Source organism: Phragmites australis, chromosome 15 (genome assembly GCF_958298935.1).
Source record: "Phragmites australis chromosome 15, lpPhrAust1.1, whole genome shotgun sequence".
NCBI classification, from domain to species: Eukaryota; Viridiplantae; Streptophyta; class Magnoliopsida; order Poales; family Poaceae; genus Phragmites; species Phragmites australis.
This window is the reverse complement of record NC_084935.1, coordinates 11,407,810-11,425,098: the sequence shown is the minus strand read 5'-3', so window position 1 is coordinate 11,425,098 and position 17,289 is coordinate 11,407,810. Positions and strand designations below refer to the sequence as shown.

General features: G+C 48.2%; 1 protein-coding gene across 1 annotated transcript in view; it reads left to right on the top strand.

Moving 5' to 3' along the window:
* The window catches only part of LOC133892561 (peptidyl-prolyl cis-trans isomerase FKBP20-2, chloroplastic-like), a 29,565-nt gene extending 12,314 nt beyond the window's left edge, over window positions 1–17,251 (top strand). The window contains exon 4 of the mRNA XM_062333411.1: window positions 17,125–17,251. Coding sequence (XP_062189395.1) covers window positions 17,125–17,150 — 26 coding nt within the window. The 3' untranslated portion in view covers window positions 17,151–17,251. The remainder of the gene's footprint in view (window positions 1–17,124) is intronic.
* The last annotated feature ends 38 nt before the right edge of the window (window positions 17,252–17,289 follow it).

The following is a 17,289-nucleotide window of genomic DNA, read 5'->3' as shown; positions in this document are numbered from 1 at the left end:
TCAGAGTATTGAAACTCCTTTTGCACCTGTTTCATGACTAGTAGCGAGTCCCCTATCGCTAACAATCGTTTAATCCCAAGTGTGGAGGCTGCTCGCATTCCGGACAAGAGACCCTCATATTCAGCAGCGTTATTAGTGGCTGAAAAATATAATTGAACTACGTACCTGAGGATGTCACCGGTAGGTGAGGTCAGAACTACTCCTGCCCCGGCTCCCTTTAGTGTCAATGACCCGTCGAAGTGCATGGTCCAGTGCTCGTCTGCCTCTAGTCGTTGTACCTACTCGGGCTTGAAGGACGACCACTTGGCTACAAAATCGGCCAGCGCCTGGGACTTGATAGAAGTTTGGGGGATGAACTGGAGGTCGAATTCCCCGAGCTCTACTACCCACTTTGCCGTTCTTCCTATCGCATCTTTGTTATGGAGGATTTCCCTAATTGGGAACGAGGAAATCACTTTGATTTTGTGAGCCTGAAAGTAGTGTCTGAGCTTGCGAGAGGCTATCGGGATGGCTTATAGTAGTTTTCTGAGCCTGTGAGTACCGAGCCTTTGCATCATGCAGGACCTCACTGACGTAATACACTGGTCGCTGGAGCCCTTCCTGCTCGATGACCAGGACCGCGCTTGCGACCTGTGGTGTTGAGGAAACATAGAGCAAGAGCACCTCATCGGGTCGAGGCGCGGTTAGTACGGGAGGGGAGGAGAGGTGCCTTTTGAGCTCTTGGAATGCTGCTTCTGCCTCCGGCATCCATTGGAAGTGGTTGTTTTTCTTCACGAGTTTGAAGAGTGGCAGTCCCTTCTCTCCTAGCCTTGAGATGAACCTACTCAGAGCAGCAATGCATCCTGTTAGTTTTTGAACCTCCTTTAACCTGGTCGGGGGTTGCATTTGGTCGATGGCCCTGATCTTGTCATGGTTCGCCTCTATCCCTCACTAGGACATGAGGAATCCAAGCAATTTTCTTGACAAAACCTCGAACGTACACTTCTTCGGGTTCAGCTTCATGCGGTACTTTTGGAGATTGTCAAATGTTTCTTGGAGATCTGCGACTAGGTCTATCTTGGTCTTGCTCTTGATGACCACATCATCTACGTATGCCTCGATGTTTCTTTCGAGCTGTGGTCGGAAAACGAGTTGAATACACCGTTGGTAAGTGGCGTCGGCTCTTTTTAAGCCAAAAGGCATTTTTTACATAGCAAAAGACCCCAAAGAGTGTAACAAAAGTTGTTTTTTCCTCATCATCCCTATACATACTAATTTGATGGTACCCCGATCGAGCATCCAAGAAATAGAACAGATCGCTGCCTTGCAGTTGAGTCAACTAGCTGATCGATTCAGGGAAGTGGGAAAAGATCTTTTGGGCATGCCTTGTTGAGATCAGTGAAGTCGACCCATATTCTATACTTACCATTGTGCTTCCGGACCATAACTGGGTTATCCAGCCATTCTGGGTACTGCACCTCCCGGATGAAGCCTGCTTCCAGGAGCTTGTCGATCTCCTGACGAAGTGGTTCCTTTTGGTCGGCCGCGAACCGACGCACCTTCTGCCTTACTGGTCGTGCTTCTGGTCGCATAGACAACTTGTGCTCGATCACATCCCTGGGGACTCCAGGCATATCAGACGGACTCCATGAAAAGATGTCTACGTTTGCCCAGAGGAAGGTGATGAGTGTGAGTTCCAATTTGAGGTCTAGTGCGGCCCCTATCTGGACTGACTTGGTTGGGTCGGTGTCGTCCAGACTCACCGTCTTGAGCCAATTGTCTGGGCTGGCGATGACATGAACCTTTACTGGCCGCCCACTGGGTTCAGCGGTTACGGGCTGCGACCCTGGAGTCAGTTCAACTATGTCGAGGCTCCTCTTGTCGCAATGCATGGCTGTTTTGGCGTTGCCAGCAATGATGATGGCCCCTGTTGGCCCAGGGATTTTGATCGCCTGGTATGAGTAGTGGGCAATGGCCATAAATTGGGCCATCACTGGTCATCCGAGGATCGTGTTATACGCAGTCCCGTAGTCGGCCACATCGAAAAGGACCCTTTCAGTTTTGAAGTTTTTCGGCGAGCTGAAGGTGACGGGCAGCTCGAGTTGCCCTAGCGGCATGGCCAAGGAGCCTGGGGTGATTCTGAAGAAAGGTGGAGACGGCCTCAACGAGCTTCTCAGAATCTGCAGGGCGTCCAGTGTGTCGGCAAAAAGGAGGTTGATGGAGCTTCCTCCGTCGATGAGCACGCGGCCCAGGTGGATATTCTGCACCGTGGGTTCGACTAGGATGGGGTAGCTACCAGGGCATCTGACGCACACGGGGTGGTCGGCCTGGCTGAAACTGAGCAGGAGCTCTGACCACATCAGGCGCAGGCTCGGGTCTGATGCGGTCACCCACACCTCCCAGACCATCGACTTGTATTCCCTATTAGAGAAATATGTCGCGGCACCTCCGAAGATGTGATGGACCATGTGATCAGCCAGCTGGTATCCTAGTGCCTTCTGGTCGGGGGTGGCCCCATCCTTATCTTCATTGTCGTGCTTGTGCTTGTGCACTCTGAACTCCTAGTCGATGATGCCTCACACGGCCTTGCACTCGATCAGGCCGTGGACGTCTGTACGGTAGATCGGGCAGTAGCCCCGACCCTTTTTTCTATCTTTCTTTTTGAAGCGCCGGCGTGTTAGGCCGGTTTGCTCGACTACCAAGACCTCAGGAGGTCCAATCTTGTGCTTGCTCTTCTTGTCCTTCCGGTGGACCCCTTTGGAAGGGGCGGGCCGGTCGGACACAGGTCGTGGCCTGGCGTCGATCTGTCGCTCTCGAGCCTCAGCGGCCTACGCGCACTTGTCCGCGAGCTCAAAGAGCTCGGTTGTGCAGTTTATATTCGGATGGCTAGTTTCTCGATCATTTTCTGGTCTTTGACCCCTCGTTTGAACGCTATGATCAAGGATTCTCTCGTGATCCTTGGAATGGTATTCCAGCATTCTGTGAAACATCGGAGGAAGTCTCGCAATGACTCCCCTTGTCGCTGTCAGACCTGATATAGGTCATCCTCGACCCCTGGTCGGGCGTAGGTCCCCTGGAAGTTGGCAACGAACTAGTCGCATAAGTCCTCCCAGGAGTGAACCGACCCACGGGGGAGATTCATCAACCAAGACCGGGCGGAACCGGTCAGGGCAGTAGGGAAGTAGTTGGCCATGACCTTCCCATGGCTTCCTGCAGCCTGCACCTTGGTGGTGTAGATCTGCAGAAACTCTTCCGAGTTGGTCGAGCCATTATACTTCTCGGCTAGGACCGGCTGGAACTTGTCCGTCCAACGCACTTCCCGTAACCTGATGGATAGTGTGTTACACCCTGTCCCGTAACGGGGAGCCACTCGTTGTTGGGCAACGGCGTGCGCCCATGGGGAGAGACAACGGTCCCGGGGTCCCGGTGACGGTGTGGTAGGGCTGCTTGCCCCTTTCCTACTCCCACCGAGCCCTGTCCTCCTGCTGTCTAGTGGCCACCTGGATCTAGATCACGTCACAGAGGTCACGTTGGCACAGAGAGTCACGCAGGTCATAGTGTTGGTTGTCCAGACGTGGTGGTGGTCCACGGGTACTCCCCATAGTTGGGGGAGCATGGGACCTATTCCATCGTGGGCCCTGCCATGACCCTTGGCGACTGTGACCCTCACCGGACCTTGCGATGGGCTTGGTCCATGTTGACGTGGTTTGGCGTCGAGCGGTCTTGACCAGGAGGGTGAGATCACACAGCCATGGTGCCACAAGTGAGCCCTCCGATACAGGTACCGGTGGGTGGCTAAGGAGGACCCGCAGGGTCTGTAGGTTCTGCGCCGGTGTCATGGTCTTATAGTCGAGACGCTGGGCGTGGAGCGGTAATTAGTCATGAGGGTGGAAACCCCCGGCGTTTGGGCAGCGCGATGGCCTAGGCGATGACGCCACCGTAGACTGCGCCCTATGTAGGGGCTCCTCAGGACGATGCTGGGGATGTGGGCGCTGTCTTGAAGCACCTGCCTGTCCGGCACTAGGCTGGTATCCCTCTAGGCGTAAAGCTGGGGGTTCACCACCAGCGTTTGAGGCGTGGGGGCCTTCAGCGCCCCATGCTGCATGGTCCGCCATCTAGATTTCCCGTTGGGTCTCGGAGCTCCCGGACTCCTGCTCGGTGTCCCATGCCTACAACACACCGAGTTCATCCGGGTGGTACCCCATGATGAACACCTCGTCGCGGCCGGGGTCCTTGGAACAGGACTCAGCGGTTACCATGGATTCGGTCATGGGTGGCCTAGTCAAGTTTTTTCAAACTTGCTAAAACGATGAAACGCGCCCCCAATCTGGCGCGCCAAATGTTGAGGGTTAATCCCTGATAATGATTCTAGGATATGCTGGACAGTGGGCGCGCGAACGGTGTTTCAGGAACTGGATGTGTGGGTAGACTGTAATATCAGGGACATAGGGAGTTATACAGGTTTAGGCCTCTCGGGGGATAATAGCCCTACGTCCTATGTGTGTTATGGAGGATCTTAGTTGATTACAGATGATGTTCTAGATGGTTGTTAGACTTGATTTGCCTTGTCCTACAAACAGGGTCCTCATCCCTTTAAATAGTAGGGAGGAGGAGAACTTACATATGGGTCCAAATAGAAAATCTTTGCCCATCCTAATATCTAACCCAAACCATCATTATGGAGGACCAGGCGTGCCCACTTGCTCTGAGGGCTTTGTATATCCTATCATCGTGCGCCACCGTGCTAGCTTGCAAAGTCCCACTCTGGGACAGGACAACACCCTTCTGCGCCGCCCCCGTCCACTTGCCTAGTCGGGTTGCTGATGACGTCCCATCCGTCGTGAGTCACCGTGCAGGTCTGCAAAGTTCCGCTCCGCAGCATTTAATGCTATGGGATGGGACAATTCCCCTCTACGTCATCCATAACTTCGTCCACTGGAGCTGCCACATAGGGAAGGAAAGCACTTGAGTGGATGTAAATAAATGCGCTTTGGATAGGTTGTGTTAGATCTGGCCCTGCGACTAGTGGGGCTGGTCGCGGTTTTATGCGATGGCATAGGAAGACTGGTCGCGCAGGCGTTATACTGGTCACTGGCATTTGGGAAATATAGACCTCTAGTAGTTAAGTCCCCCTGCGGGGCCCGTTTACTAGGGTACCCCTTTACTCAATACACCGACAACATGCTTAATGATTCAGGATATTGCGGACCCGAATCTGTCGGACCCGATACACTCAGAGATCTCGAAGACATATAGTAGAAAGGTCTTGATCGTGTTATTTGACTCAAGTACGACCAGTATCAAGGTTGGATTCGGCTATCTTGCCTTGGCCGACAAAATGGAGGACTCCCTATCGACTATAGCCGGGACTAAGGTGGTGCCTTGACCCCCATATAAGGCGGGGTCCCTGACCCCTAAAGGACAACTTCAGAACCACGGAATGATCTACGCATACGCAACTCGACGCAAGCAACATCAAGACCCTAGCAACTGGAGATACTCGACGACTTCAACCCTAGATTAGCCTAAATCCAATCCTCTCCATTGTAATAGGCCTAACCATATTACCTATACTAGAGATAATCAACATACAGCAGTATCTGCACAGGACGTAGGGTATTACTACAATTAGGGGCCCGAACCTATATACATCGATCCCTAATCTCAAAGGTACCCTTGTTTAATTACAGATATATTATCGGGCACTAATCTTCGGAAGTTGGCGCGCTGGCATTCATCTATTTTTCAGCATCAATCACGTCTCAAGTGCGCGTCCACGTCGAATTCTCCGACGCCGGCTTCTATGACCACATCGAGTCAGCGGCAGTCATCTTCGCATCGCCTCCTGCCGAATCTGAGATCACCTTCAGAACTATGGCATACCGCTGGGACGATCAAGGTGGACTGATCCACACTTGTATCATCGAGTCTAGCCCATTAGACGCATACCGCAATGTGGGACACCTCGATTGGGATCCCGAGGAGCCTAACATTCTTCGGTTCACGGACACCAAAAGCGACGGTGAAAGTCATGAGAGTAGAGATGACAACTCTGTCGACAGCCAGAGCAGCCAAATAGATCAATTTGTGTTCATGGCCGGAGTAGTCGACGGCACACCCACTGACCAAAACATGGGAGATCGAAATGTTGTGGTAAACAATGGTGCAGGAATCCCTGAGGGTCTAATAGTGGCGGCTGCCGCCTAAGTACCGGCATCGCCGGAGAGTTACCGCTAGGGACACCCACGACTGGAGCCTTGCATGCCCCTGATACCACTCATCATCGATGGAATACGGAGAGTCAGGTGAACACTAGTATTCGACGATGACTGGTCATGGAGATGCCTATTGGTCAGGTCATGCCTCTACCGGCAACAGCTCCAAGATTGAGGAACGAACTCCCTCAAAACAACAATCATGGGCAACATCGGCTCGACCACAACCGAGCATTGGCAGTGGTGTCTTCAGCACTCCAGAGGCCAACGTCCAAGGTGCTCATATGATTCTAAGATCCTTTCCCGAGTTGGATCGGGTGAATCCCTTAACCCCGATGGTCAACCAGCTGAAGACTCTGCTCAATGTGGCTCAGATCCAGGCTACTCGAGTGAACAACCATAGCGACTCTAGGCACCCCAACCGGCAAGGCACAGGTTCGAGGAGCCATGAACACGGACACCCCCAAGCCAAGGGATCGCAAGCGGGAAGCCCGGGTGGTCGAGCTCGAGCACAGCCCTGCAGGTCAAACTGTAGCTACTCCATCCATAGGCGTAGGAACCAGGAAGACCTTTGGAACCGCATCCCTCACAATAGGCGTGACTTATGGGAAGTGACCGATAACCGCCATGAGGAGCGCCGTGAAGATGATCGTCATCATAACAACCATATATCTCCAGGACGGAATGGTTTACATGACTCCCCTGTCCGAAGGAGCAGGTGTGACAGTCCGTCCCCATTACCCCTTGAAGAATTCGATGGAGGTTGCGAAGCCTTCGCACCCAAGCTCCGGTCAATACGATGGCCCAAGAAGTTCAAAGCGAGTCTGATCCAGAAATACGATGGGAAGCTCAACTCCAACGTGTGGTTATAGATTTACACCACTATTATTCGAGCAGCTGGCATCGACAACAAGGTAATGGCCAATTACCTAATAACTGCCCTCGATGGACCTTCAAGGTCCTAGTTGTTGAACCTGCCCTCCAACTCAATCCGATCATGGGCCGAGTTGAAGGCTCGGTTCATCCGGAGGCTCAGTTCATGGGCCGAGTTGAACCAGGGCAAGGACAAATCTTTTTGGGACTTCATCCGGAGGTTCAGTAATATGCGTAATACGATCTCGGATATCTCTGACAGATCGGTCAACATCATTTTCAAGAGAGGCATCAAGGACAAAGATCTGGTCGAGAAGCTAGCTACCCAAAAAAATCCAGACAATGAAAGAACTATTCAAGCTGGCCAAGTTTGCAAGGTGTGCTAAAGCCCAAGCACACACCAAAAACCCTCAGTCTGGCAAAGACAAGCCCGAGTCTTCAAAGAACGGGGGAGGGGGAAGCAAGTCTGGTGACAAGCGCAAGGATCTAGACACGACCATAGCTACGACCTAGAGGAGCAAGTCGCATAACACTGGAGACAACAAGGGTCAAAGTCGTGGTAGCGAGAAGTGGTGTCCCGTCCATCGGTCCAACGAGCATGATTTCGACGAGTGTCAAGTTATCAACAAGAAGCTTGAAGAGAAGCTCAAGGCTACTATTGTTGACTACCATAGCAAGCAAGCCAAGCCAGGAGTTGACGATGATGAGCCCGAATTCCATAGGACCGATCAGAACTTGGCACACAGTTTTGGAGGATCCACCACGTACGAATCCAAGAGGCAGTACAAGGTGGTTGAAAGGTAGGTTAACCTGGCTCTGACTGGGCCTCCCCGATACCTCAAGTGGTCGGAGGTTCCGGTTACCTTCGATCAAGCTGACCACCCAGCCACGGTTCCACACCCAGGTCGGTACCCGATTGTGGTCCAGCCTACTATCCTCAACATCAAGGTTTTTCAAACCTTGGTCAACGATGGTAGCTCGCTCAACCTCATCTTCGCTAAGACGTTAGAAAAGATGAAAATCCTAAGGTCAGAGCTCAAGGCAAGAGCTGAGCCTTTCCATGGTATAACTCCAAACTCATCGACCATGCCTCTTGGTCAGATCGAGTTACCAGTCACATTCAGCATGCCTAAAAACTTCCGTACATAGAAGCTAACCTTCGATGTTGCGAATTTTGACACGGCATACAATGTGACCCTAGGCCACCCAATGTTGGGCAAGTTCATGGTCGTGGTGCATTATGTGTACCAGACGCTCAAAATCTCATGTCCCAAATAGGTCATAACTATCAAGGAAGATCAACGTCCAATGGTCAAGTGCGACAAGCAGAGCCTGGAGATGGTCGAGCACTTCTGCTAAATGGTGACTACTACAAAAGACAGAGTCTAAATGTCAGAGGCGTCAAGTCACCGGCAAGAGCAAGGACGGTGCCAAGGACATCAAGCTCTTAAGTCTCGCTGATACTTCCAAGTTCAACGTCGCCACCAAGGGTGAGACCGACGAAGGCGCCGAGGACAAGAAGGCTGGTGGTGGTATCAAGACAGTGCCCCTCAACCCGTCCAAGCCGGCCAAGATGGTCTGGATAGGGGCCAACCTTGACCCCAAATAGGAACTCAAGCTCACCACTATCCTTCGGGTGAACCAAGATGTGTTTGTGTGACAACCGTTCGATATGCCTAGAGTCCCTAGGGAGGTGATAAAGCATCGACTAGCTATGGAACCCGATGCCAAACCGGTGGTGCAGCAGCAGGTCATCAAGGAGGAAGTCAACAAACTCCTAAAGGCGGGCTTCATTCGAGAGGTTCATCATCCTACATGGCTCGCGAATCATGTCCTCGTGAAGAAACACAACGGCAAACAGGGGATGTGTGTCGACTTTACCGACCTCAACAAAGCTTGTCCCAACTATCCTTTTCCTCTTCCTCGCATTGACCAGATCATCGATTCTACGGCAAGTTGTGCATTGCTATATTTTCTAGATGCCTATTCGGGGTATCACCAAATTAATATGGGGATAGATGATGAGAAAAAAAATTGTTTTTATTACTCCTTTTGGTGTATTTTGCTACATAAAGATGCCTTTTGGTTTGAAGAGTGTTGGTGCTACTTATCAACGGTGTATTTAAAATTGTTTACAGCCCCAGGTTGGGCACAATGTTAAAGCTTATGTCGATGATATTGTAGTCAAATCGGGGTATCACCAAATTAGCATGGGGATAGATGATGAGAAAAAAACTGTTTTTATTACTCCTTTTGGTGTATTTTGCTACGTAAAGATGCCTTTTGGTTTGAAGAGTGTTGGTGCTACTTATCAACGGTGTATTCAAAATTGTTTACAACCCCAGGTTGGGCACAATGTTAAAGCTTATGTCGATGATATTGTAGTCAAATCTAGAACCAAAGATGCATTGATTAACGACCTCACGAAAATATTCGACAACATCAAGAAGTATCCTATGATGTTTAACCCTGAAAAGTGAACGTTCAGCGTTCGTTCCAACAAGCTTCTTGGTTTCCCAGTGTCAAGTCGAGGCATTGAGGTCAATCCACACAAAATCAAGGCTCTCGACCAGATGCGATCACTTCGAACATTGAAGGAAGTTCAAAAATTGACATGATGCATAGAGCCCTTGGTCGATTCATCTCTAAGATGGACAAGTGAGGGATGCCTTTCTTTAATATGTTAAAGAAATACGACCGGTTTGAGTGCACAGAATAAGAGGAGAAGCTTTCCAAGTCATGAAAGGGTATTTATTATCTCTATTAATTCTAATCCCACCTAGCGACAGAGAGGAGCTCTTTTTGTACATTGCAGCTACCCCACAAGTTGTAAGGACAATCCTAGTTATCGAAAGGGAATGTCTTGATAAAAAGGTCAAGATCCAGAAACCTATTTACTACGTGAGCGAAGTCATACACAATGCCAAGCTATGATACTCGCAAGTGCAGAAGATGTTGTACGCAGTCCTGATGACTTTCTGTAAGCTACGACATTATTTCCAAGCGCACAATGTCATTGTCATGATGATGTATCTGCTAAAGGATGTCATACGCAATAGGGAGGCTACTGGGCGAATCATGCAATGGGCGGTCGAACCCAACGAGTTCGACGTGGACTACGCACCATGTACAAGCATTAAGTCAGGGGGTAGTAGCAGAATTCATCGTCGAGTGGACAAACGTTGAAGAAATAAAACCAAGCATGGTCGAGGACCACTTGATGTTTTTCTTTGATAGATTGCTCACGCTCTAAGGCTCGGGGGCTGGCATTGTACTCAAGTCTCCAACGAGCGACAAACTTAGGTACATCATTCAATTAGAATTTAAAGCTTCCAACAATATTGCAGAATACGAGAGACTGGTAACAAGATCCATATACCTGCGTCACTTGGAATCAAATGACTACTTGTGAAAGGGAACTCACATCTAGTCGTAAACCAAGTGCAAAAGGAGTATCAGTGCTTGAACGACAACATCGCGGCTTATCCGAACAAGGTACGAAAACTCGAGCAAAAGTTCGAAGGGCTGGAAGTCACGCACATCCGGAGACGTGACAACTCCACCGCCGATGCCTCGCTTCATCTCATTCACCAACACATGTGGGAGTCTTTGTCGAGAAACCCCTCGAACCATCTGTCTTGATAGCCTCGAGTACAGATGATGCCCAACCCAACTAGCAATTTGGTCAGGTCAGCGAGGCAGAACACGCAGACAATGAAGTTACACTACTTGAATGTGAGCTGACTTGGATGACACCATTTCGAGCCTATCCCGAAGGTCGAGAGATCCCTGTCGATGATGTGTCTGTAGAGAAAATTGTTCATAAGTCCAAGCTATACGCTTTGGTAGATGGCAAGCTCTACCGAAAGGGGAGTAACGGAATCTTGATGAAGTGCATCACTCAGGAAGAGGGAAATAAAATATTGTTCGATATCCATGGAGGCACGTGTGGCAATCATGCGTCTTACTGCACCTTGGTCGGAAAGGTTTTCCACCAAGGGTTCTATTGGCTGACTACCCTGCAGGATTCTTACGAGCTGGTCAAAAAGTGCGAGAGCTGCCAATTTTTTGGAATTCAGACCACTTGAACAACCCAAGCTCTGCAAATAATTTCTATTTCTTAGCATTTCTCTGTCTGGACTTGGATATCCTAGGACCGTTCCCAAGAGCCCAAGGTGGTTATAAGTTCATATTCGTGGCTATCGACACGTTCACCAAGTGGGTCGAGGTCGAGCCTGTATGAAGGATAACCGCATAAGTAGCTAAGAAGTTCATGAGGAGCATAATTAATCGATACAGCATCCCACATCGAATAATTACAGACAACAATAGTCAGTTCAGAAGCAGAACCTTTATTGTGTTCTATGAAGAATTTGCTTCAGTAGCTCACCCTCAGAGTAACGATCAAGTCGAGCACACCAATGTATAGTATTGCAAGGTATCAAAACTTGGGTCTTCGATAGGTTGAAAGCCTACTCGAAATGCTAGGTGAAGGAACTTCCCTCAGTACTATGGGTCGTTCGCACCTCGACTAACAGAGCCATCGGTGAAACTCCTTTCTTCTTAGTCTACTGAGCTCCCGACTGAGTTGCAGTTTGGATCGCCATGAGTGGAAAGTTACTCGAAAGAAGGAAAAGAGCACTTGCGGGCAGACGATATCAACCTCCTCGAAGAGTATCGCGATCGAGCATCCATACGAGCCGCTAAGTGTCAGCAAGTGTTACGTAGATATCACAATCAGAATTTCCAGCCCAGGAAACTCACTGCCGATGACCTTGTTTTACGTAAGGTGGAGAAAGAGGCTAGGTGCCACAAGTTATCACCTAAGTAGGAAGGGCCCTACATAGTAGTCGAAGTCACTCGACCTGGATCAATGCGATTATCTACTGCAAACGGTGAAGCACTCGAAAACTCATGGAATATCGATCAACTCGAAAACTCTTCTGCTCCTCCTTAGGGCAGCAGCTGATCGCCTCGGGGGCCGGTCGTTGGCCATTGAAAGGGCTAGGGAAAGTGGTTGAGGTGAAAACCTTGCTCGTGTTGGAGCTGCTGGCCGGCACCAACGATGCAGAAGGACCCTTCACAGGACGCAGAGAAAATCTGGTGGCTGTCGATGAAGCCAATGACCGCACTTTCTTCCCCCACCGGAGACTCGGGGGCTCCATCACTGAAGACCTCAATGGCAGCCTGGTCGATGATCTCGTCAAAATCATCACCATCTTCATCCCCCTCCTCCATAGTCTACGTCAATTGTTGTTGTGCTGCTCGCTCCACGGCATCGACGTCGAGGAAGCGCAGGAGGTGTCGGGTGAAGGTCAACGACCTCTGACAGACATTCTGCATCCTCTTCTCCTAGGTCCCTCACTTGTCTCCTCCTCGTCAGAGGAAATGATGATGGTTCCCGGCGGAACCATGGCAAGAGGCTTTGGGGAGAGAGGTAATACTTCTTCTGTTTCCTAGCAATTCTTGGGAGACGACGGTGGAGTGAAGGCCATGGTCTCAAGATCTACGAGTACTACTAAGCAATGTGCAAGGAAGAATGGAAGGAGATTAGGGTGAACACGGATGACCTTAGGTCCCCTCTATTTATAGTCATGGGAACGGGTAGAACTATAGACACGAAACCGTCAAGATCCAATAGCGCCGGTTGCGGTTTCGAGGTCGCCTTGGTTACATGGTGTGTTAGGTAGAAGCCAAGACGTTATGGCGCGTCCAATCCCTGTGAATGTCAAATCAAGAGTTGCGGTGAAAATGAGCACAAACGGGAGTGGATTTTTAAGGTTCACCTACCCAACTATTCAAATTCAGTCGATGTCAATGACATAGTTACAACCGTATGCTTGGGGGTTGATACTTCGAGCATGTGGTCGAGAGTAATGAGTCGATGCTTACGCTCTACTCTATGTCTTGATTACCATATCAAGCAGAGAGCTGGGGGCTACCTCACGCATTTTTATGCTTATGCTATACTCTCCACTCGATCCAGTCATCGAGTAGAGAGTCGTGGGCTACATCATATATTTTTTATGCTTATAGTTTACTCTCTGTCTTGATTATCACATCAACCAGAGAGCCGGGTGTTACATCGCATAATGTCAGTGCTTATGCTCCACTTTCTACTCAATCCAGTCATTGAGCGAAGAGTCAGGGCCACGTCGGGTATTTTTTGATGCTACATCTCTACTCTCTGTCTTGATTATCACATCAAATAACGAGTTGGAGGCTACATCACATGCTTTCTATGCTACAACTTTATTCTCCACTTGATTTAGTCATCGACCAGAAAGTCAAGGGTGATATAATATATTTTTGATGGTATAGGTATGTTCTTTCTTACTCTCCAATCGGGAAATCTTCTCCTTGACTAGAGAGTCGGGGGCTACATAGTAATACCATATTTCATAAATACATGGTTTTTGCAAAAATTATCTATGTACTGGCTACACTGGATGGAACCAACAGAAGCATGTGTTGGGTCGATGACGGACAACTACACCTCATAAGACATAACGGCCTCAGACATTGTCAGACATCTCGTGCCTAACTGCCCACAAGGTTCTGAAGTTCTAGTCGGTCCCACATGTGTTCCCTATCGAGTTGATGTTCGTATGCTAGCTAAGTACGCAAGACGGTTAAAGTTTGCAAAAATCATCATGATATTTGTTTTTTATAATTTTGCACTAGTTTCTTTTCCTTACTCTTTTGGCTACTTCGAGTGTTTACTCGAGGGCAAATTCATTTAATAATGTGTCTAGTTAAGCTTTCAGGTGTCAATGGATATATAGTTAGCTAGTTCGCGAGGAGAAACGATCCCTTCAGCTTCAAGTTCTTGGAGTTTTGACTCTTGCATCGTCGAGATCGACTAGGCATCAGTCAGGAGCTTCATGTCATCAAGTTGCTAGGGAGAGGCATCGACGGTGTCACGTCAAGCTTCTTCTCAAGCTAGGTAGGAGCGGCGGTGTTCACAGAAGAGCTGGAAGCCATGGGGCTAGGTTTTTGTGCTGCTGCGCGTGCTTGGGCGAAGAAGGATGAGAGCTTGTGGGTGAAGATTGACGGTGAGAGGGTGAAAGAATGGCTACAGTCTAGATTTGTATGGATAAATAACCAGGAATTTACCATCTCTTTGGTAACCACTCCCTTCACTATGGTGCCACGTTTGGTGTGAAAGGTCGGGTGATGGTGTCGTGCGAATCTTTGCATACCCATCCGTGCGCATTAAATGCGCCCATATCCAACAGTTTAATTTTTGAGTTTTCGCTTTTAACTCTACTCAGAGTCGGGTGTTGATAAGTCGAGTTTTAAGCCTTTTTGGAATCTCGAGTGCGGACAATGGTAGAGCGCTCGATCCAACCGCGTTTCCACTCAACACTTGGAATAGGACATTTCCTACTTGATTCTTTCGACCAAGCCTGATGAGCTTATGGCTCCTTCGGATACGATCAATACCATCAATAATCCTCAAATTATATAAAGTCCAATTACAAGAGCATGTGCACGACAATTAGACCATCAAGTGAACTCGTTTCTCGTTGTTCATGCTTACTTGGATGGATTACTACTAAATTCTTGGATGCTTTATTGCTTAGGAACATGGGAGAAGCACCACAACCTTACCCGGACATTAAGGCCAAGTCTACTCGAACTCGAGGCTAAGCTCTAGTCGTGGTCATGGTCGTGGTCGAGTTGCGGGACATCACGTCAGTTTTAGGCAATCTTGGATATTTTATTTTAGAAAGCTTACGATGAGCCCTTTCCAATGGATATGAGCTCGACCAAATATACCATATAGTTTAGTCAGAGTCAAAGAAATAAGGTGTTGCACCACCGTTTTGGACCTATTGGGTCTTGTAATCGTGTCGGGGTTGGAGTCCAGGTTGTGCACACCTCTTTCTATGGTTGCACAACCCTAGGTCGACCTCCTAACGTCCTCCCTATATATACACAGTAGCCGTTATAGTTTAGGCTTGGGTTTTACTTAGATTATTCTGTTTTATACAGTTTCATCGCTTGTTCAATTTGTGGAACCTCAACTCGAGTACTTCATTGGTGATTAGCAATATTTATATTGCATCTACCTGTTCTTACTTGTGTTCTCGATTCGGTTGCAGAAAAAGCCTTCTTGGCGAGGTCAATCACGTCTTGGCACGGTTGATAACTACGGAGTAGTGGTGTAGTGGTTGCAAGGGTTCTCGATCTATTCTATTAAGAGCCTTTGGATCATCAACGTTGAAACTCCACCAATCGACTTATCATATTACCTTCGGAAGATCAGGCAAACGCGCATCAAAGCCTAGACTTGGCAGTACTCGAGTTGGCGCTTGTGAAAGCCCTCCCTACTGAGTAGAGTTATGGGGCTACTGTCGAATATCTAACTATAAGATATATGCATATAAGGAGTACACCGTATACAGATAAGGTACACCGTACACATGATTAATGACTTCGGATATTATGGACCTAAATCTACAGGACCCGATACACTCAGAGATCTCGAAGACATATACTAGGAAAGTCTCGATCGAATTATTTGACTCGAGTACGACTAGTATCCAGGTTGGATTCGGCTAGCTTGCCTTGGCCAACAAGATGCAAGACTCCCTATAGACTACGACCGGGAAAAAGGCGATGCATTGAACCCCATATAAGGTGGGGTCCCTAACCCACGGAGGATAACTTCTGAACCACGGAACGATCTACACATACGCAACTTGATGCAAGTGACATCAAGACCCTAGCAACTGGAGATACTCGGTGACTTGAACCCTAAATTAGCTAGATCCAATCCTCTCCATTGTAATAGGTCTAGTCACATTGTTTATACTCGAGATAATCAACATAAAGCAACATCTTCACAAGACGTATGATATTACTCCAATCGGGGCCCGAACCTGTATGCATCGTGTGTCTTGTTTCCTGTTCGATTCCTTATCTCAGAGGTACCTCTGTTTAATTACAGATATATTGTTGGGCACTAATCTTCAACACTAACCATTTTTTAATAACATTAATTGCATAAAAATGAGATTTGTACTAGTTACGTGCTTGTGCATTGTAACTGGAGCCATAAAAACTTTACTGAGAAAATCTTTAAAAAACAAAAAACAAAAAAAGAGGGGACACACTAGAATTTATCACGTGGGCGCAGGACTCGTGAGTCCTGCGTGGGACTCTTTTGTTACTTTTTAAATAGTAGTAGATTAGGAAGAAGTTATTTAATGGAGAGGTAAGATTAAAAATTTTGGACTAAAGTTGCCTTAAAATTGTAGAACGTTATATATTTTGAATATTGTAGAAGATGCTAAAACGTCATCTATTTTGAGACGAAAAAAATATTATATATATTAGTACATAAAGTTTTTGGTATTTTTCAAATACCGCTATTGGAACTTAGCGTCCGCTATATCTCACGCTATCTGCTATCCACTACAACCACGCTATCCGTAATTTATTAACTTGGCTACAACTTGAAACAAACGAAATAGGGAGGGTAAAGCAGTGCCTTCAGATAAGCGGCCAGGGACGCCACTAGCCGTTGGATTCTTTTGATCCAACAATCAACGATGAGAAACCCCTTCGTCCAAATAAAACCAACTAAGGCCCTCACCAAAAACCCTAGCCTCCGTTCCCAACCCCCACCGCAGCCCCCATACCGAGCGCTCCTTCCTCTTCGGGAATTCCGTGCCCAAGTCCTCTCTTGCGCGCATCACCGAGAAGTTGTCATGTCCATGGCCGGGTTGGCGTTGCGGCCAGGTCAACGCAGGACTACAGGAAGGCCGACACCAACTCTGTCATCGCTACACCAGTCGGACGCGGGGAGTACCTCCGCAAGGAGGAGGAGCTCATGTGAGGTGAAGGCCGAGGCTTGGTTGGTTCTTCTCGAGTGAAATTAGTAACATTGGGTCTCATTATTGTGTCCAAGCTTCAGCCATATGCATTTCACTGTATTGAATGATTAATTGATTATGACATTAGGTGGTTGCGGATGCCAATTTCAATCTCTGTCAGTGCTAATAGACTTTTTGACTTTTGAGTGACTCAAATTGGGTATTTGGATCAGATTACTTGCTGAATTATGTGAATTGATCAAGCAAACTCGTTTCTGAAAAAGAGATGTAATGATTGCTTCATCAATTGGCAGTACTCTCACAAAATTCACACCAACGACCACCAACTTGAAAAATGCAGGTATTATGGTGGCATGTACATTTACTATTTAGTAACA